Source organism: Lolium rigidum, chromosome 7 (genome assembly GCF_022539505.1).
Source record: "Lolium rigidum isolate FL_2022 chromosome 7, APGP_CSIRO_Lrig_0.1, whole genome shotgun sequence".
Lineage (NCBI taxonomy): Eukaryota > Viridiplantae > Streptophyta > Magnoliopsida > Poales > Poaceae > Lolium > Lolium rigidum.
The window spans coordinates 61,913,522-61,936,239 of NC_061514.1; the positions used below are offsets into that span (position 1 = coordinate 61,913,522).

Consider the following 22,718-nt stretch of genomic DNA (forward strand, 5'->3'; position numbering starts at 1 on the left):
CCTCACCATGACTCGCCCCGAGCTGCAGTATGTTGTTCAGCAGGTGTGCCTTCACATGCACGCTCTGCGGGATCCTCATTGGGCTGCGGTCAAGTGGATCCTCCGCTACATTCGTGGCACCATGGACTTCGGCCTCGCCCTCCATGCCTCCACCGCCATGGACATCGTTGCCTACTCGGACGCCGATTGGGCAGGCTGCCCCGACACGCGTCGCTCCACGTCTGGCTACTGCGTCTACTTCGGACCTTCGCTCATCTCCTGGTCCTCTAAGCGACAGCTCACTGTCTCTCGCTCCAGCGCCGAAGCGAAGTACCGGGCTGTTGCTAACGCGGTTGCTGAGGTCTCCTGGCCGCGGCAACTCCTTGTTGAGCTCTCATGTCCTGTCGCCAAAGCCACCGTGGTCTACTGCGACAACGTCTCCGCCGTCTACCTCTCCGCCAACCCGGTCCACCATCGCCGCACCAAGCATATTGAGCTGGACATCCACTTTGTTCGGGAACATGTGGCCCTTGGACACATTCGAGTACTTCATGTGCCCACCTCCCAACAATTTGCGGATATCATGACCAAGGGTCTCCCTACGGCATCATTTGAGGAGTTCCGGTCCAGTCCTTGTATATTCAGATGTGTATCCTCTGTAGTTATGTATAGCGATACATATCTTTGTATTTATCATTGGGCCCGCCTCCTTCCTTGTATAGTCGAGGATGTGGCCTATATATGTACCGCCATATGCATCCGATCAATACATCGAGCATTGCATCTCTTTCCACAGCAACCACTGGAAGAACACACCACCGGCAAACGGTGTGCGCCACTCTCAGTCCTTACCGCTAGATCCAGACGACCACCAGGCTAGGCACGCAGCCGACCCTCGTGCATCGCGACGAAAGTTCACCGCCGCGCTGCTGCGACCCGCAGGACGCAGCGCCCCATGCCGATGGCGTCGGCCTAGGAGAGCCCTAACCGCTCGAGGAGTCGAGGAATAGAGGAGGAGCGGTCGGCGTCTAGGGTTCCTCCGGGACGCTCGCATGAGCGAAATGGGTTTCTGCAGGAAAGCAAAGACACGAGTCCTATCTTTTCCATCGTGCGTGCAACACATACCAATGGCGTCCACGTTAATTTTCTGGAGCGACCTGACCTCACACCCTGCGTAGCTCGCCGTGACCAAACGCTAAAGTACACAAAGCGAAAGCATGTTGGCGCTAGCGCAAACCTAATTAACAAGTACCCTAGAGATAACAAATCTTTCTCGTCCAGCCCGCAGATTTCACCGTGTGTTTCCCGCCCATGTGCAACGGACGGAGAATCAATTAGGCAATCTAGCCACTACAGAAAGCTCGACAATTGTTAATCATGGACGCATAAACAAACTCAATTCCATGCGCTCGCCATGTTACCCGCCACCGGGCTCACACACGAGGCGCGCCACCGTTGCGCCTCTGGCCGGACGGGAAAAACGTACACCACGGCGAAAGGCATCTCGGGGTGCCGGTGGTTCGGGGCGCACCGGCGGCAGCCCTGCACGTGCCGGACCGCGCCCATGCGCCGTCGTGCTCCGCGCCAGCGCCGCCCTGCCCCCTCCGCCCGCTACACCCAGCGACCGGATCGGAGACCCGGCAACCGTGCGCGCACGCGAAACCGGTTGCGGCAAACGAGATATCCGGCGACCGGCTGCATGTGTTTCACGGCGGCGCCACCGGTTGATGTCTCGGCGTTGGACTGTTCCGACCCAGCGTCGGCTTCACGATGAGGATGGGTTTGAATAAGCAGAGGTGCTTACAAACGGTTTTAATGGCGGTCCGCTTTCTGTGAGAGGGATATGGACGCTCCTGTCGTCGTTCAGAGTTAAGGACGCCTGCGAAGGCGACAATAATTTGTGTTTCACTTTTCTTTTCTTTCTTCCAGACCGGTGGGAGAGATGTGCTCATTTCGCGTTGTCAAGACAGCGACCCGAATAAAAATGACATCTTTGGACATGTGGGGTACGTACATGGTTTATTACCTGCAATTTCGTGACAAGAAAAAATATTTGAGTGGCAGTACGTTTTCTCACTGCTAGCTAGCGAACGAAAGGAACGTGTTCAGCACAAGTTGTGCAAGCGCGAGAACGAGCTGCAGACTATTTCAACACACGTTTGGTGTGGGAGTACACTGGTGTATATGTGTATCCGCAAGTGGTCTTTTTGTTTTCTGAAAGCACAAGTGCGCGCTTATATATGTTGATGTAGATGGTGAGAATTGCCCTTCACACCTCTACATAAGGTGAGAATGCACCACAAACATTATCATATTTTTACGGTATTCAGGGCACACTGCCAAAATCGTTCTCATAATGGAAAAAATGCAACTCGGCGACAACATGCTAGCCTTGATGGCGATGGTGAGAGCTTCTTAACTGAGCCGGCTGCGTGGAACACGCCCCCGACAATGGAGATGACGCGGAAACCTTGGCAACAGTGTCGAAGTGAATTCGAGTTGGGGGTCGTTTGTGGCAGGCAGAGGAAGATAATGTCCTTTGTAGAAGCGCCAACTTTGTGCGAGTCGAGGCGGTGCGTGAAGCGGCATAGAGGAAGACGAGTAGAGATCGATGAAGAGGGGTTGTCCAGGAGGTCATGGCGGTTTTACCGAATCGGGCAGCTGGTGGGAATAGATGTGTACATCACGTGGATAAATCAATTGCACACCGTCATATTCATGGAAACAACACATCACACTGCCACGGTCTCTAACATAGAAGCCAGATCCGAATCCACACCTCGTACAACGGCCCGTGTCAAACTGCTAGCATGCAATGCCTCCTTCAACCATTGTACATCACGCCTTCTGCACCCCTCACACATCCGTCGATGCTGAATACGCCTTTACAAGAAATGTCCCGCTAGCTTGATCGTGAGAAGCCCTGCCACCCCTTCACTAGCATTCGTGAGATATCACACCGCACCAGCCTATATAGAGGTGGCGAGGAGGGGTGAGCGAAAGGATGGCAACGATATGATCATGGGTTTGTTCCCTAGAGTTTTCCGGAGGGGTTCTATCCCAAGGGGGTTAGAAAGAAATTCGCCGAGATTCTTTTCCTCTTTAGATATATAGAGGGCCACTTACAAAATCTATCATAGCTTGTTTGGATCACATTATATGGGGCTAGAATCAAACAATTCATTGCGTGTTCCCAAGGAAACTTGTTTGGCTGCCACGAAATTGGTTACAAAATTCAATTGTGAATTTCATGTTTTCCATGCCATGTCAAATTTTAATTCCTTCCAGTACCCTGTCATTTCTGTGGATTTACAAAATGAAATGATATCATCAATGTCATTTCATTTCATTTGGAAAAAAGAAATGAAATGATGGTTGCCAAACGAGCTCTTAGCTTTTCCCCTCTTGGAAGTTTTGCTTGAAGGTGGTGGGGTTTTGGAAATCCACCAGAGTTCCTCTAAGCCACTTTAATCTTCGGAAGGTCGTCCTTTTCTTCTATGAAGTCAGTGGCTAGGTCCTTCGTTCATGGGTTGTTAGTCCGCTAGGCCATTTTATGAGTATGGCTGCATGGTTCTTTTACCATAATCTTTTTGGAGTCAAGACCTAGCCCAGCTTATATGTCATACAATGGAAAATATAAAAACGGTTCTCGATCAAGTGATCACATGCAATAATTTCTACATATCGGAAATAAGGTAGGATTAGAGCATATATCCAAAATACATGCGAGCATGGAAAGCAACCGAGAGCATAGATGCCATGCATAAATAGGGGAAAGAAAAAACAAGGGAAACAAACATAAGACAACATGAGCCAACTCTAGCACTGCCTTCTGCAGACTCGCTCCCAGCTCCTGCATTTTTCCAACAATTTTGGGAAAGATATCCTCCGTTCTAGCAAGACATTTAGCCACGATCAATGGCTTCCAGTGCAACACACAACATACGAGAAAAGCCTCTCTAAAGCGGGTGTAAAGGGTTGAATAACACCTTACGTTAAAAAACACTGTCATTTCTGGCCAACCAAAGTGACCATACAATCAACAAACCAAAACCAATTCACCTGTTTCCCTTAGTTCATTGACATGAGAAAAAAAAACTCAATAAAATCATCACTTGACCTAGGGGTTACAACCAAGGCAAAAGTATCCCTAATTGTGCACAAGATAAATCTGGGAATGGGGTAGTTAAATAGATTATGATTAATATCTTCAACCACCCTGTAGTTCACTCAAAATTTATACCCATGCCATTTCCTATGAACCAACTAACTAGACAATTATATGTGTCCTCTGAAACAAAGCCAATCAATTTTTTCTCCCTTAGGGGACAAGTGGTACTCTATATATCATTCATCATCAAGTCTTTCCAAAAAAAAATCCAAAGTGTACATATATTTGGTTGAAACTTTCCATTTTTTCCCAAGACCTCAATATTCCCTATCCTCATTGTCATCTAAGACCACTCCCTACACAAGTGCAATCGAATTATCCCATTCCCTTGCCTGCATAGGCTAAAAAGACTTGTTGAAGGTAAGGTCCATTTTGCTAAACATTAGTCATAGTCCAATCATGTTGCTCACAACATGCAAAGTGAAAGTATAGAGATGGTAAACCTAGAGGGGGGGGGTGAATAGGTTTCTACAAATTTTAATTCTTTCTTTGCAATATTAGGCTTTGCGGAATATAAAGATGAGCCTAATGCAAACTAGGTGAAGCAACCTATATGAGGATACAACTAACTCGAGCACGAAGGCTCTCACGGGCAGTTAAATCACAAGTAAGGAGTTCGGTTAGAGATAACCGATAGCACGCGGAGACGAGGATGTATTCCCGTGTTCCCTTGCTTTGCAACAAGGTACGTCACGTTTGGAGGAGTGGAGGTCCCACGAAGGATTCCCCGCGCCACGAAGGCTCACCCTATTCTCCGGAGCCTATCCCACGAAGGAATAGCTCACTCACTTGTGGTAGACTTTGAGGTAGCCTCCAAACCTTCACAATCTTGCCCGGAGCAAATCCACAGCCCGGATGCTTCCGGACTCCTCTTGCCTACCTAGGGATTCCAAGGAACCCTAGGAAGCAAGCTTCTCAATGAATACAAGGGGGAATGAGATTTGGCTTGGTAGAACGGTAGATCGGGTCCTCCTCTAATGATTCCCCGGAGGGATTTGAGTTTGGGTGGAGGAGGAGGAGATGCGAGGCTTTTGGTGTTTCTAGCAATGGAGTAAGAGAGAGAGAGAGCTCAAGAACAGCTTGTAGTGTAGTGCCTAACCCTTCCAAGGTAGAAGAAGGGGTATTTATAGTGTTCTTCAAAAACTGGCCGTTGGTCACTTGCCACATCGACGAGATTCGTCGAGAAACCCGGTTGACCGGATTTGGCGCCGGACGGGCCGGTCCACGGCCGGTCGGACCGGGCCACGGGCCGAGCCGGCCGGTTTCCAACCGGAGCTGGGACCGGGTCTTGACCGGGCGAGCTTCGGAGCTTCTTGGATGGCGCCGGATGTCATAGGCGCGAAGTCCGGTTGCTGGCCGGGCCGCTCGGTGCAGTGCCGGTCGAGCCGGGCCATGGACCGGAGCGGCCGGTCCTAAGCCGGGCTGGTGACCGGACGCGAGCCGGAGGAGCTCGCCTTCTTTCTTGGAACTTGCCCGGATGGCACCGGTTGAGGTCCGGTTGGCGACCGGGCTGTCCGGTGCTAGGGCCGGTCCGGCCGGATCTGTGACCGGCCGAGCTACGAAAAACCTCGCTGATTTTTCGTCGAATTGGGGGGTCTCCGTTGCCTTTTGTTCCATTGCTACACCATCATACCTCTTTGGCTAATACACTGAAAGTCATCTTGTAGACATGTATTAGTCCAAATACTCTAGCACGGTGTCATAGATACCAAAATAATGGATAAGGGTAAAATACCCTTACAATCTCCCCCTTTTTGGTATACGATGACAAACCGAGCTAGAGATATATATAGATATTATGATAAGCTCTAAACCTTGATTCCATATAAGATATTACGACAGCTCCCCCATAATGTGTGCACTTGGAGAATTTGCGTTTGAATGCAAAGTGCACCATTTGTGGAATATGAGAAGCTCCCCCAATATCTTTAGGAAACAAGCATGGTATGGACAAGTATATCAAGATATATAAGCATAAAGCATGATTATCCTAACATAGAGTAGCACACCTAATAGTCGTCCATACATATCCATACATGAATTATTCAAAGTAGCAAATGGTTCTTGAGAAATCAAAGCAAATACGCACAAGCCATATAAAATCCAAATAAAGCAACTCCCATGGCTTGTGACCATCAAAGAACCCCGTAATTCTAGGCTCTACTCACTTCTCCCCCTTTGGCATCGGAACACCAAAAGGCGAAGAAAAAGAGAAGAGATGCTAGCGTCCCATCAATAGAACTCGTGCCCCGCGGATGGAGAGCTGCCATCACCATCCTCATCATCATCCTCTTCATCCTCATCCTCGCCATTGTCATCCTCATCACCTTCATCCTCTTCATCTTCAGTATCAGCATGAGGTGCACGAGCAGGTCTAGGAGGAGGAGCACCAAAGTACAAGGAAGGATCAAAGTTCTGGAACATCTCATCAGAAAGGAGAGGCATCTCCCAGTTTGGTGCGTGGACGAGGCTCCAACTCGGGGCCGAGGAGGAGGGACAGGTACATTCCTAGTAGCCATGAACTCATTTTGGCGCCTCCTTGTCTCTTGGTTCAAAGAAAGACTTTGATGTGCAACATCATTGGTATTTTTGCACATCTGCCATAAGCTAGAGAAGAACCGTGAGACACCACGCTGTGGGCGCCTAGAGGAGCTGGAGCTAGCATGGTCATGGCGTTCCTTGGACCGGTGCTCAGAAGGCATCATCTCAGGAACATCCGGTCTATCACCTTGGGCAGGTACCTTGAAAGCTTCCATCCTGACCCGCTCACCTTGAGTATTGAGAGGTGCGGGCACAACATGGTTGATGAGCAGCTGAACGTACTGGGCAAGATTAGGAGTCAACCGCTCGCGAACACATCGCCGTAACTCACAGTAGATGAGATCACAGCCATCAATAAGTTTCCGGTGCTCAGGGTGACAGTAGTACATCAAGTTCAGATGATATGCACGGCATTCACTTGTATCGCCGGACTTGCTGATGAGGGTCTCACGGAATAGCTTGGCAAGTATAAGGTAGGAGTAGTACATGCCAGAGATGGTGGGAGGTCCAGGGGTGGGTTCCGGAGGATAGCAAAAAGCAATGTCCCCTCTGTTGAACTTCTGCTGAGAATAGATCTTGAAACCAGAAGCACTCCCTCCACCAAACCCCAAGGCTTCACAGAAATCAAGATAGGTGCAAGTGTATTTCTGTTTGCCAGTCATCCAAGTCATAGTCCGGGCTGCATCATCATGGAAAAAGACTGTGCAGTGAAACTGTCTCACCAAGGTTGGACAATAGCACCCATCAGTAGGTGTCAAGCACATAAGATCATACAACCCCATCCGCCTCAAGGTCGCAACCACAAAGCGAAACTTGGTGGCTTCATACATTCCAATGACATCCTTGATGGCCTTGGGCATAACAATGGTGCCTTTCTTCATGTGCTCGTGGGAGTCATAGTAGTCATCCCACATGACTTGCTGTGTCTTGGTCCAGAAAAACTGATCTCCCCTGTGTAAGTGGGTTCCGCAAAGCGATAGGGGTTGGACTCTCTGAGTCTTCTCCATGCACCAATATGTACATCACCAACATGGAACTACGGCAATACCTCATCACCATCTTGTGCGGCATGTTTATCTTTCCTCTTAGCGGCGAGATGTCTTGGTTCGGCCCCTAGATGAGCTGCCACCGGTGGGCCGAGATGCACGACCACTAGTACGGCGTGGTGGGTGTCTCGCATGCCTCCTCTCTTGGCAGGTGGTGTCACGGTCCTCACCGCTCCGGTCTCCTGTGAATAAGCAATATAGGGCGAGGAGAGCAATGAGGTAAGTGTACATGTCATCAGCATATATGAGGAAGCCAAAAGCATAGCCTATATTCAAGTGTTTCGACGAGATCATGCGAAAAAGCTGGGCGAGCCGGCGCAGGGGCCGGTCCGACCGGACGTCAGACCGGACGAGCCGGTTGACCATCCGGTTGACCGGGCGGTGCGCCGGACCAGCCGGTCGATAGGCCGGTCGACCGGGCTGTTGACCGGGTCGTGCTGAGTTGTAATGTTTGCCCAGAAATTCGACACAAAATCATGCAAACACTCACTAACTTGAACATAGATTACACCAGGAGAGTGAACAATGTGCATAGGAGGGGTGTGACACTCTAGGTGGCATGAGGACTTACTAACCCTAACCCTAACCCAAACTTTTCTCAACTTTCCCCAAAAATGGGCAATGTGAGAGGGAAAGCAAGAGGGAGAGGGATAGAGAGAAAGATTTACCCGAAGACATCGTCCTCTTTGCCCAAGGGAGCAAGAAGAACTCGTGAAGGAAGGCTTGAGGACCAAATCCCCAAGATCTCCCCAAAAAGCTTGAGAGGGACCAAATCCTTCGGTGAAGATGCTTGAGAGATCCCGATCTATGATTGTGTGAAGTTTGGGGAGAAACTAGTGGGGGGAAGTGCCTAGGACGTGGTGGAGATGGTGGAGGCGGCGGCCATGGAGGTTTGAGAGGTGGGGAATAATGAGGAAGAAGACCCCCAAGGGGTATCCTCTCCAAAACATAACAGCCCGCACGGCCGGTCGGGCGCCCGGTCGACCGGGCCAGTGACCGGACGATCCGGCGCAGAGGCCGGTCCGACCGGGCCAGTGACCGGCCAGAGTTAATTTTCCAAAAATGTGTCATTTTGCCTCGTTTTGCCCCTATTCTTTGTGTAAATGTGTGTGAGTGCTCAAATGATGACATGTACATATAGATAGATAGACGATGATGAGATGAGCATGGACATGGGGTTGGAAAACACAAAGTTCTCTAGGCATACCCATTGGAGTGAAAATGCAAACAAGATACAAATAGCTACAATGGGCATGATTCGCAGTATATCAAGAATCATAAGAGCATTTTGAAATAGTTTTTGCAATAAGATCATTTGGGCCTTATATAGTCAAATCAAGTTGTAATGAAGGCTCAATGAGGGGCGGGGGATTACTCCCCCTATGTGAAAGCGCAAATGTCATGTGACCTCGAAGAGACATGCTTGGGTCCATATAATGACATTGGGTCTATTTATGTTGCACACATAGGTATGCATCATACCAAGACATGGTAAGATGACTATCCCCATATGTGCTATGCCTCTAGGCTAGATAGCAAGATAAATGCAAGAATATAGTGTAAGAAGTTAATCAATCCAAGTTTTTAGGATCAAGAATACCAAGTTCTCCTCTCAAGTTAACAAAGCGGGCTTCATCCAAAGGCTTAGTGAAAATATCCGCCAATTGGTAGGTTGTTCCCACATGAGTGAGATCAATATCCTTATTGGCAACATGATCACGTAGGAAGTGATGGCGAATGTCAATATGTTTGGTGCGACAATGTTGAACCGGGTTGTTGGCGATCTTTATTGCACTTTCATTGTCACAAAGAAGAGGCACCGTACCAAGAGACACACCATAGTCTTTCAAGGTTTGCTTCATCCATAACAATTGAGTGCAACAAGATGCCGCGGATATGTATTCGGCTTCGGCGGTGGATAGGGCGGTGGAGTTTTGTTTCTTGGATGACCAACTCACCAATGACCGGCCAATAAATTGGCAAGCCCCGGAGGTAGACTTCCGATCAACCTTATCACCGGCCCAATCGGAATCCGAATAGCCAATGAGTTCAAAGGTTGACCCCTTTGGATACCATAGCGCGAGAGTAGGAGTGAGAACAAGGTATCTTAGTATCCGTTTGACCGCCACTAAATGGCTCTCCTTGGGAGCGGATTGAAAACGAGCACATATCCCTACACTTAGCATGATATCCGGCCTAGAGGCACAAAGGTAGAGCAAGGATCCTATCATGGAGCGGTATACCTTTATGTCCACATCCTTCTCACCGTCACATGAACCAAGTTGCCCCTTTACGGGCATGGGTGTCTTCATTGGACTCGCATTGGTCATGTTGAATTTCTTGAGCATGTCCTTCACGTATTTTTCTTGAGAGATGAAGGTGCCTTTTGCAAGTTGCCTCACTTGGAAACCTAGAAAGAACTTCAACTCTCCCATCATGGACATCTCAAATTTCCTAGTCATCAATAGCTCAAAAGCTTTGTTATGATTGGGGTTAGTTCCACCAAAGATAATATCATCAACATATATTTGACATATAAAGAGGCCACCCCCTTTAACCCGCTTGGTGAAAAGGGTGGAATCGACCGTACCCATGCAAAACCCATCATGTAGTAAGAAATCCCTAAGGAACTCATACCAAGCACGTGGAGCTTGCTTGAGACCGTAGAGTGCCTTATGGAGTAAATACACGTGGTTGGGTCGGCATGGGTCTTAGCATTCGGGGTTGAGCCACATATGCGGTTTCTTTTAGGGGACCATTCAAAAATGCACTTTTCACATCCATTTGATATAATTTGAAATTGTGGAAAGATGCAAATGCAAGCAAAAGACGAATAGCTTCAAGACGGGCTACTGGCGCAAAGGTATCCTCAAAATCCATACCTTCTATTTGAGCAAACCCTTGCGCCACTAACCTTGCTTTGTTTCGTATAACAATGCCATTCTCATCTTGCTTGTTCTTGAATACCCATTTGGTCCCAATGACATTGATGCGATGATCCTTGGGTCTCTCAACTAGAGACCATACTTCATTGCGAGTGAAACACTCCAATTCTTCTTGCATGGCAATTACCCAATCCGGATCGACCAAGGCTTCATGTACCTTGAGTGGTTCAAAACTAGACACAAAAGCATGATGTTGACAATAAGTGATAAGTAATGCATGGTGTCTACGAGTTACCACTCCTCTTGAGATGCTACCAAGGACTTGATCCACTTTCATGTCACTTGCCCTTGTAGCGGCCTTGATCTTCCGAATGGTTCCTTCATGATCAATGAATTCATCTCTTGCTAGTACTTGATCATGAGGGACCACTTGAGATTGATCATGAGTTGAGGAAGTTTCTTGATCGTCATCATGATCTTGCTCCATGGAATGAGGATCTTCTTCTTGTTCTTCGGATTGTGACTCATCTTGAGTAGAAGATGGTTCTTGAGTTGCACATGATGGTTCGGCTTGAGTTGAGCTAGGCTCCACTTGTGGCGTGCTTGAAACATCTACTCCATCATCTTGATCATCATTATGAACCTCCATGGGCCGGATGTGTCCAATGCCCATATGCTTGATGGCACTAGATGGATCATCATCATTACCTACAACACATGGAACAACTTGCTCCACTTGGGAGCCATTATCCTCCAAGAACACCACATCACAAGATACTTCAATGGTCCCGGAGGATCGGTTGTAGTATCTATAGGCGTGAGAGTTCTCCGCATATCCAACAAATATACCCTCTATGGTTCTAGTTTCAAATTTACCGAGCTTTCCTTTGTTGTTCTTAACAAGGCATTTGCATCCAAAGACACGAATATATGTGACATTAGGCTTGTTACCGGTAAGGAGCTCGTATGGGGTTTTGTTGTGGAGGGGACGGAGGAAGAGCCGGTTGGAGTAGTGGACGGCCGTAGAGATGGCTTCTCCCCAAAAGTTGTGGGGAGAGTTGAATTCACTCAACATGGTTCTTGCCATCTCAATGATAGTCCGGATCTTCCTTTCAACAACACCGTTTTGTTGAGGGGTGTATGGCGCCGAAAACTCATGCTTGATGCCCTCATCATCAACAAACTCTTGCATAGTGTAGTTCTTGAATTCGGTGCCATTGTCGGTCCTAATTGCCTTGATCTCGGATTCATACATACGTTGAGCTTTCTTGGCGAAGGTGATGAACTCTCTATGAGTCTCGTCCTTAGTCTTGAGGAGAAAGACCCAAGAGTATCTTGAGTAATCATCAACAATGACAAGTCCATACTTGCTCCCACCAAGAGTATCATAATGTGATGGCCCAAAGAGATCCAAATGAAGGAGCTCCAAAGGCCTAGATGTGGAAACAATACTCTTGATGGGATGCTTCTTCTTGAGTTGCTTTCCGGCTACACATGCACTACAAACACGATCTTTCTCAAAAGAAACGCCGGTTAGTCCCACAATATGCTCACCCTTTAGGAGTTGTTTAAGATTCCTCATGTTAACATGACCAAGGCGGCGATGCCATAACCAACCTTCGTCATGCTTGGCCGCCATTAGACATGTGGAGAAGGAGGGGCTCTCTTTCGAGAGGTCAACCACGTAAAGGTTGTTCTCCACATATCCAACAAGGACCAATTTGAGATTGTCGCTCCTAAAGACTTGAACATAATATTTAGTGAAATATGAATTGTAACCGGCATCGGCAAGATGATATATAGAAAGTAAGTTATAGCCAAGGTGTTCAACAAGCATAACCGTCTCAAGACACAAGTCCTTAGAGATTGCTACCTTGCCATACCCAAGTACCTTTCCCTTTGAGTTGTCACCGAAGGTAATGCTTGACTTCTTGTTGATATCTTCAATGAATTGATCAAGCACACCTTTTCCTCCGGTCATATGATTGGTGCATCCACTATCAAACACCCATTTTGGACCACCGGAGGAGTACCCCTACAAAATCAAGTAGAGGATTTAGGAACCCATCGATTAATGGGTTCCTTTGCAATGGCAACAATATCTTTTGGTACCCAAATTGAGTACCCTCTATAAGCATAGCCATTAGGAGGGCCAACATAGTTAGCATAGACATCACCATAATAATCAACAAATAATGCATAGTGATCGTTTGGCCCAGTGCGGTCACCACTAGTGGCTGCCTTAGCTTCATTGTTAGTGACCTTCTTGTTCTTATCTTGAGCGGGTTTCTCCTTCTTGTAGTTGTTCTTCTTGTGAGACTTGGGAACATATCCAAGTCCATACTTTTGATTGTTTGACCTTTGCTTACTCAAGAGGTCATCCAATCCCATCTTGTTCTTGGCGGTGGTGAACTTTGCAAGTTCCTTTGTTAACCTAACATTTTCCTCAAGAATAGATGCATGCTCACAAGAGGATTCATTAGGATTATAGTCGAGACCATATTTAGTCACCAAGGATTCAAGATATGCATTGGTCTCAATATGCAAAGAGAGTTCCTCTTGTAAACGAACATGTTCCTCAACAAGCTTAGCATGCTCATTAGTAAAAGATGTAGGGGGACTAGCATGCTTTTCAACAACAATGGGATCCTTCATTGATTCAAGTGCTTTCATGTAGGTTTCTTGAAGTAGGTCATGGTTCTCTCCAAGTTTCTTGAGCTCATCCTTTACAAGCTTGTTAGCTCTTTCAAGGTGGTCAAGATCCCTAGTGAGAGAAGCATGAGCAACTTCAAGTTCCTCTTTTGAGGTATGGAGCACTTGAGTCAAAGATTGAGCCCTATCAATAGTTTCTAGGTCCTTAACTTTATCAAGTTCATAGGTTTCAATTTGTTGCTTAAGGCCTTGAGATATGCACCTTTCGGTTTTTAGCTCTTGTCTTAGGAGATTGAATCTCCGTTCCTTTTCATTCAATTGATATTCTAATTCCTCAATGGACTCATCCTTTTCTTTGAGAGAGTCCATCAAGAAATCAAACTTGACAAGAGCATCACCACGAAGGGTGCATCTAACATTGTAAAGTTCCTTATGCACAATTAATTCATCTTGATTTTCATTTTCATCATCAAGAACACTAGATAGGGAAGGTGGAGATTCCATTACCTTGGTTTCCCTTGCCATAAGACAAGAGCCAACGAGTGTAGAGGGGGAAGAGTCATCGGAGTCATCATCTTGAGTGATTCTTGCCATGAAGGATGAACCAACATCATTCTCCGTGGAGTAGTCCTTGGAGTAGTCATATGTGAAGAGTGACCCGGGCTTGGAGAAAGCCAAACCGGCCACCCCGGCCTCCTTCTCCTCATCTTCATCTTCATCATCGGACAAGTACTCGGCTCCAACAAAAGCTCTTCCCTTGTTCTTCTTGAATCGATCGTTGATTGGGTTTGGCTTCAATGTTGGCTTGACCCCTTTGATGAATCTTGGCTTGTCTATCCTTTTCTCATAAGGGCACTCATTTGCAAAGTGGCTATCTTCATCACAATTGTAGCAAGTTCTCTTCTTCTTCTTGTCATTGAGGAGCATTGGAAACTTTGCCTTGTATTTCTTGGCAAAGAAAGCAAAGTCGGTAGCCATGTCACTAGTTGAAGTCATCTCTTCTTCTTCTTCAATTTCATAGTCTTCTTTGCTTTCATGGTCGGCTCTAGCTTTGAGAGCAAGGTTGTGTGACGCTTCATGGTTGTGTGAGGCTTCATCAACACGGTTCATTGCCTTGAGCCTCTTTCCGGCTTTGGCCATGCTTTCATTGGCGGCCACATAGGAGACTAGATCATCGGAGTTGAGATCGGCACTCTTGGTCATGATTTGCAAGTTGAGTCCAAGGTTGGTGTCTTCTTGTTTGACGGCAATCATAGCAATGACTTTGGATTTTATGAAGGCTTCGTTCATCTCGAATCCGTCATTGTACTTCTCGGCACCAAGTCCCTTGACCCTTACTTTCGAGCACCAAGCCTAGCATAGGCATCGAATACGGATTCTCCATCTTTAATCATGAGCTGGTAGGCTTCTTGCTTTGCGGTCTCATAGAGAGCTGATTGGATCAAATCGGTTCCCTCTTGGAGTACTACGATCCGATCCCACAACTCTTTAGCGGAGACAATGTCATCGACTTGATCAAGAAGCTTGCGGTTGATGCCACTTCTAATCTTGTCACGTGCGGATGCATTGAGTTGACGGTTGTAGAACTCGGTGGAGGTCAACCGAGTAGGATCTTGTGGCTCCCGATGTCCATGAACAATGAGCTCCCATAGCTCCACACTGCTGCATTGCGAATATGAGATTCCATAGCAGATTTCCAATGAGGAAAGTGAGTTCCATCGTAATGGGGAACGGTCCCACTATGGTTTATATGAGGCATGGGTGAAGTGTTTGCGGGATAGTTATGGTTAACCTCATGGTAGGATTCTTTAGAAGCCGAAGCCCCACTAAGAGTTCCACCCGCAGTTAGGTTCTTAAGCTTGGCGGTCATTTACGTCATTTGGTTTTGTAGCTCATCCTCCTTTTTCTTCTTCTCGGCATCATATGCCAAGAGTCTAGATTTCATCTCTTTAACCGAAAGGTTAGAGTCGTCATCTAGACCTTCGAAGAGTTTATCCATCTCACTCTTAAGGCGGTGAAGCCCTTAATAAGAGTCCGAGGCTCGATACCAATTGAAAGTATGGAGATGGTAAACCTAGAGGGGGGTGAATAGGTTTCTACAAATTTTAATTCTTTCTTTGCAATATTAGGCTTTGCGGAATATAAAGATGAGCCTAATGCAAACTAGGTGAAGCAACCTATATGAGGATACAACTAACTCGAGCACGAAGGCTCTCACGAGCGAGTTAAATCACAAGTAAGGAGTTCGGTTAGAGATAACCGATAGCACGCGGAGACGAGGATGTATTCCCGTGTTCCCTTGCTTTGCAACAAGGTACGTCACGTTTGGAGGAGTGGAGGTCCCACGAAGGATTCCCCGCGCCACGAAGGCTCACCCTATTCTCCGGAGCCTATCCCACGAAGGAATAGCTCACTCACTTGTGGTAGACTTTGAGGTAGCCTCCAAACCTTCACAATCTTGCCGGAGCAAATCCACAGCCCGGATGCTTCGGACTCCTCTTGCCTACCTAGGGATTCCAAGGAACCCTAGGAAGCAAGCTTCTCAATGAATACAAGGGGGAATGAGATTTGGCTTGGTAGAACGGTAGATCGGGTCCTCCTCTAATGATTCCCGGAGGGATTTGAGTTTGGGTGGAGGAGGAGGGAGATGCGAGGCTTTTGGTGTTTCTAGCAATGGAGTAAGAGAGAGAGAGCTCAAGAACAGCTTGTAGTGTAGTGCCTAACCCTTCCAAGGTAGAAGAAGGGGTATTTATAGTGTTCTTCAAAAACTGGCCGTTGGTCACTTGCCACATCAGCAGATTCGTCGAGAAACCCGGTTGACCGGATTTGGCGCCGGACGAGCCGGTCCACAGCCCGGTCGAGACCGGGCCACGGACCGGGCCGGCCGGTTTCCAACCGGAGCTGGGACCGGGTCTTGACCGGGCAGGCTTCGAGCTTCTCGGATGGCGCCGGATGTCACGAGCGCGAAGTCCGGTTGGCGGCCGGGCCGCTCGGTGCAGTGCCCGGTCGGACCGGGCCATGGACCGAGCAGCCGGTCCTAAACCGGGCTGGTGACCGGACGCAGACCGGAGGGCTCGCCTTCTTTACTGGAACTTGCCCGGATGGCACCGGTTGAGGGTCCGGTTGGCGACCGGGCTGTCCGGTGCCAGGGCCGGTCCGACCGGATCTGTGACCGGCCAGGCTCTGAAAAACCTGCTGATTTTTCGTCGAATTGGGGGGGTCTCCCGTTGCCTTTTGTTCCACTGCTACACCATCATACCTCTTTGGCTAATACCTGAAAGTCATCTTGTAGACATGTATTAGTCCAAATACTCTAGCACGGTGTCATAGATACCAAAATAATGGATAAGGGTAAAATACCCTTACACAAAGATTGCATAAAATATTATTTTCAAAGGACATTTCCCCAGCCACACATTAATCCAAAATAAAACTTTCATACCGTTATGCACAAATAACTAGACCCCAATTTAAACCACTCATTTATCTTATATAATCCTATCTAAAACTGAAATCTACCCAACTCACTACATTTGAAAACATTAGCCCAATGTATTTATTTCTAATAAATTGAAAAATTAAATTTTGAGCACCATTTTCCGAGGAAGAAAATAGTTGTGATTCTTGTATCTATAAAGCTAAAACCGTCAAAATCCTTAGGCATATGCTCATTTTCTCCCATTTCACCATATGGTATTTTTTCTCCCACTCCTTCCTAGAAAATTCAATTTCTAGCTATATCCATCATATTCCCTTCTGAAATAAAGTAAAGACCCATTACATAAGTAAGAATACTATCAGGACAAAAATCAATCAACATGGAGCTAGCACAGAAGACGCTTTTATTGATACAAGTTTCTAATCTTTTATCAACTTTCTAAGCCACAAAATTTTGCTCCGTTGGAAAAATCTTATGTGACTAACGGGGAGCCCCTTACCAAATTGCTGATGAGAAACCCTACTTGCAATCAGTTATTGGGCTAAACCTTTGACATGTCTAGTCTTTCATCATTAAGCATCTCTTGAAGACAATCCCTTACCAAATTGAAAAGAAAGGGAGACAAGGGGTCAACTTGCCTCAATCCCTTATATATATATTCTAAAGTAAGCACTATTTTCACCATTTATATTGATATACACCTACCCACTACTTATTTAATAGAGGAAATAAAGAGTTCACTAAAACCTTTTTTCTCAAGATCTCAACAAGAAAGCTCCAATGGATCTTGTCACAATGCTTTCTCAAAATCAAGCTTTATGACACTTCTAGATTTTTTTATTTTTTATTTATCAAATCATGCAAGACTACTACACCATCTAAAATTTGCCTACATGGGATAAAGGTTGAATGAGTAGGCCTAGTTTATTTTTTTATAAAGAGAATATATCAATATCGCTTAGATAGAAATTACACCCAACCTATGCACCAACAAGATGTTAAAAGAAATCAAGGATGCATACATACATCCAAGAAAATATAAAAAAGAGAGAAAACAAAAACAAAAACCCACTCGCGATAATGAAGAACTCGAAACACTCTATCCACCACAAATGACAACATCCGGACTAAAAAAGAGATTCTCCAGAAGTAACGCCTCCATGAAGTAAACAATGCTTACCCATTATCGTCGTCCGATCAAAGATCTTGAGTTTTATCCTGTCAAGTTTCCAAAATAATATCTTCAAAAAGGCTATTTACATGTATAACCTATGAAGTCTAGACGTTGGGTTTTCCCATTGAAAACCGCGACTCTATACTCAAGGAGCACCACAAAAAATGCAGTCCACTTGTGCTGTCACCTCCTCTTGCCAAGGCTGTTGCTGCAAGTCGCCAACACCCGACACACATGATGACATGAATAACCTATGTCGCATAGTCTTCGTCACAACCAATACACCACTCCGCCATTATAAATCTCTGATCGCATCCACCATGAATTACTCACTATTATTAATTTTATGGAAATCTATATTTTGGCATGTCCAAATGACACCGATAAGAAAGCGAACATTGGCGCCACTCCCTCGTGAAACCTCAATAGATGGGCCCACGCCACCGTCATCCGCACACCCTGAACAGCACGCCGGAGAGTCGCCAAGGCCGACGCCTCGTCCACTCCGCCAAAACCTACTGCCGCTGTCTTGCCTTCAACGTCTCCCCCGCAGTCTTCCCCGCGTGCGCACCCTAGTTACTTACCAGCAACCAAGGACAGCCTTATTGTCAAAATCTTTGTGATTATCTTTAACACGATCCAAATTTTGTAAGATCTTGTGTTCGTCTGAACTTCATATGGGTGTTGATGTAACACTAACACATATGACCATTGCCATGTCAAGGAAAACGGAGGTGTGCTTGGCCTCTCCATCATCAAAGAAGACGAAACTGCAGCAAAACCACAACAAAAACGAAAAGCTTAGATTCCTCGCGCTCCTTCGCTCCTATTCATAGCATTGTACTTTTCCGGCCCGCTGCGAAATTACAGCCTCTCATCGCTCGCCGTTGGCTAATAATGGCGCTGGGCAGTGCCCTATTTGTTGCACACCCCGGAAGACGGCAAGCCAGGCGAGCTCCTGGACGTACATTTAGTGGCCCATGTCACGGCGGCATTGCTCCCACTTCTCGCCCGCCTAAGGCGCTCGGTATCTCGCCGCAGGCAGCATGATGAAGGGGAGCGGTGCCATCACGAACATGAAGCCAACGTCGCCGTCGTCCATGTTCTACGTCCACGAGGGTGACGTCGCCCAGAGCCACCACTTCCTGGAGGAGTGCTCCCTCTGCGCCAAGCCGCTCTCCGGCGACATCTTCATGTACAGGCACGTCCATTTTCGTTCCGTTCGTCTTCCTCGCCGAGCAGAGATTCAGTTGCAGGTGGAAACGTGAGATTCTTGCTGCGTGCAGAGGTGACACGCCGTTCTGCAGCGAGGAGTGCAGGCGGCAGCAGATCGAGGTGGACAGGGCGAGGCACCGGCGGAAGAAGCACGCGGCGGCGCACGCCGTGTCGGCGCGGAAGGAGCACCACCGGCACCACCACCACCACCATCACCACCACCACCGTCAGCACCAGCACCAGCACCAGAGGGCCATGGTGAATGCCACCCCGTGGAACGACGCCGGGTTCGCCGCGAGGAGCCCCGCGTTGCGCGTGTGATCCGATCCGATCCAACCGCGCTCCTGCTGTCAACCCGCGACCAACGCGGAGACACACACTACCCGTCTATGACTACACGCGACCCCTTGAACGTTTAGGAACTGGTTGCATTAGTGGTGTACGTACGTACACCAGTACACGGGCGGCTGGACGGTTTTGTTTCTAGCATTTTCCCAAGGTTAGAACTTCAGAGCCACGAGACAGAGCCATGGATGGATGCATGGGCTCCCTCTCCACTTTTCTTCCCCGAGATTAACTTGGCTAGCTATTGTTCTGCTTTTGTGGATTGGAATTGATTTTCCGGACCAAAACGATCTAGATGACTTGTAAATCTTGTAAATTTTCTGAATATATTACTTGCTACAAGTTTTCTCAGCCTTGATGAACATAGCTCTGCGCAATAGAAAAACGGAGACAGAATAATCACTAATCAGGTTCTACTGGTGTTGCATTGAAGGTTTGAGAGCACCTGGATCATGTTATCTGTGGATGATCTTGCTACTTTTCTGAATATACTACTCTACTAAGCCTTGGATTCGATGAACGTACTACGAATTTCTGGAATGGAAAAAATGAACAGAATAATCAGGTTTCAGAGCGGTGGTGCATCGTAGGTTCAGAACTTCCGGCTTATGAACGGTGTAGCAGCGCCGAGTACGTCATTTCTCAAATCACCGGCTTTTTTCGACAGTACCACAACGTGCAGTGATGCATGTAGGTCACACAGACAACTTCTACACACCATATCAACCTGAAATACTCAAATCAAGGATTTTACAGTCCAGTGCAACCTCATGGATGACGATCAGAGGCGTATTTTAATCTGCATACTTGCTCACAAAGGTGATCTTCGATACTATATGAAGATTAGCTCAATCAAGGAATAATAAAGTATCGCAAAAAAATCCTTGATTAATACGCAAAAAAAAAAGTATCGCAAAACGAATCAAAAGCGGATGGCCAAGAGAGTCAGCGACCCAAAGGAAAACACAAACTATGCCGGTTTAGCTTCTTTTAAAAGTCATCTTAGATAGATGCATCGGATTGGATGGCCGTCAATATTGTAACGAATGCAATCTAACCCATAGATCTTATGCGAGATTTCTGGCCTGGTTTTCCGGCATCTTCTTTGCCGGGTCCGACAAGAACAGGTAGTGCATATTCTTGTGATTTGTGAAGAATTGAGCATTTCAGCCCCGGATCTCTTCCCCCACACGCTGATCTTGCTTTTCCTATATACTACCGTTTTCACGGAGATTTTTTATTTTCTCTTGGACGGTAGAAGTTGACTCTCAGTGGAACCTAGCTAGCAAGATTTATGCAAACGCTGAAACACCTACCTAGAAAAGGATGTATATTCGCGCGAGGAGTTTCATATGCCTGTGCTGGCAGCAGGTCCGTTTTTATTGCACCTATAACTTCAAAAGATGTGTAGGAACGTAGGAATTCCACCATCACCTAAGAAATTAGTTAGCTAGTACTAGTAGACCAGATCGAGGTATAAAGAAATGCCAATGATGTAGCCGTGGGATTTTACGGGGTCCGTCCACCTGCACTGCGTGTCTCTGTCTCCCCAACGTGAACTGCGCGCTGGCTGGAATCCGGGGAACCAACTATCGGAGTCAACTTTCCGTTATTTTACCCACCCCCGGCTGCTAGCTAGCCAGGTCCATGCTACGATCGCAAATTTCTTAACGTTAGGTTGGCACTAGCTTCTAGCTGAGAGATTAACTACTAGTGGTGCTGCGTACAAAGGTGACCATCAGGATATATACCACCAAAACCTACTCCACTTAACTAATGCCCCGTACATCACCAATAATTTGTCCACCTTTGCTGGGAAAGGAGGTTTAACATTTGTTAACGAACGGATAGGGTGCGGTATTCACATCGGAGTAACTTTTATTTTTGTGGGGGAAGCACATCATATATATAGTTGTAATTTAGTGCTGCCATTCTTAATGGAGAGTGAACAATCTTGCTGATTGTACCAGGATCTGCTGGTCGTTGGGGAGGCATACGATCACAAAACGGAGGAGGCGGTTAACATAGACGGGCGCGGCGTCGGTATGTGAATCCTGCCAAATTGCTGGCGTGTGGTGGATTTTAGATTATGTATGTACTGCTGCAGTCACACTTAGTTATATATCTCCGTACCGAAGCGGTCGATCACCTAAACCATGGTACAGATTGTCCAAATGTTCAGAACTCGTGATTAGCAGGTTAATGTTTTTATTACTCTTATATATTGTCGAAAAGGCAGGTGATTTGATGATGAAAGCTCTGAGTGGGTTTAGGGTTAATTATATGGCCTGACAGTACTGCACTAAGCCCAAGCCGTTCAGCAGCAGCAAGATTAGCCTCTTGTGGAGTTGGTGGCTGGCTCCTAAAAAGAAAAGTTTTGAAACCCTCTTCTTTTGGAGCTGGTTAATTCTCATGGAAGCTGACCTTCAGATTTCGGAATACAGGGGATTCGAACCTCTCTAGCCTTTCGCTGGATCATAACTAGGTTAAACTGTCGAGCTAAACTGCCTTGATTCAGAATTTAGGCAGATAGTGTTTGTTCACACTGCTAGTGGTTGAAAAGCATGAAAACCGATCCATCATAGGTAGATGCATGCATTCGGCCGATGTAAACACATTGAGGGACACCCTGATCCCGGTTAAGTAATGTACCTATATTATTTGATCGGTGAGTATTACTTACTCCCCATCCAGTACACTCGCTTAGACTACCCTTACACGCTAGACCCCCCCATGTTGAATCCTGAGTGAAAGAGAGTGGCTAACAAAGTTAGTCCTATATAGTTTTGTTTTTTTTTTCCTTTCTTTTCCTGTTATAGCTCTGCTACCTCCTGTTTGCTCCCGTTTTCTCGACGGTTTTCTTCTAATATATAATGACGCATGCTAGACGCATGCTTTAGCATGTGTTCGAGAAAAAAAAAGTTGGACGGTGCTTAGGTTGTCCCCAATTGATACCGGTGCGTGTCAGGTAACTCGAGTGCATGGGACCCTGGGTCCTCGAGGGTCTCCATTGCAAGAGCATGTTGGAGGGTAGGCACCGGCGATGCCCAGGTCAATCGAAGGAAATGTCAATATCTGTAATATTATTGGTACAAGACATAGATTTTTGATACTCCCTCCGTCTATAAATAGATGTCTGAGATTTGTCTAAATCTAGATATATCTAGACACTAAATAGCATCTAGATATACATTTAGATTTAGACAAATTGCATACGTCTATTTATAATATATTAATATGCCTTTTTTTGTTGGAACTGGGCATTTATTAA

The 22,718-nt window shown here is 46.7% G+C and overlaps 1 protein-coding gene across 1 annotated transcript; it reads left to right on the forward strand.

Moving 5' to 3' along the window:
* The first annotated feature begins 18,933 nt into the window (after positions 1-18,933).
* Positions 18,934-19,423, forward strand: LOC124672133 (FCS-Like Zinc finger 1-like). Its single transcript, XM_047208407.1, has 2 exons — positions 18,934-19,088; positions 19,174-19,423. The coding sequence occupies exons 1-2, from the start codon at positions 18,934-18,936 to the stop codon at positions 19,421-19,423; spliced, it is 405 nt and encodes a 134-aa protein (XP_047064363.1).
* The last annotated feature ends 3,295 nt before the right edge of the window (positions 19,424-22,718 follow it).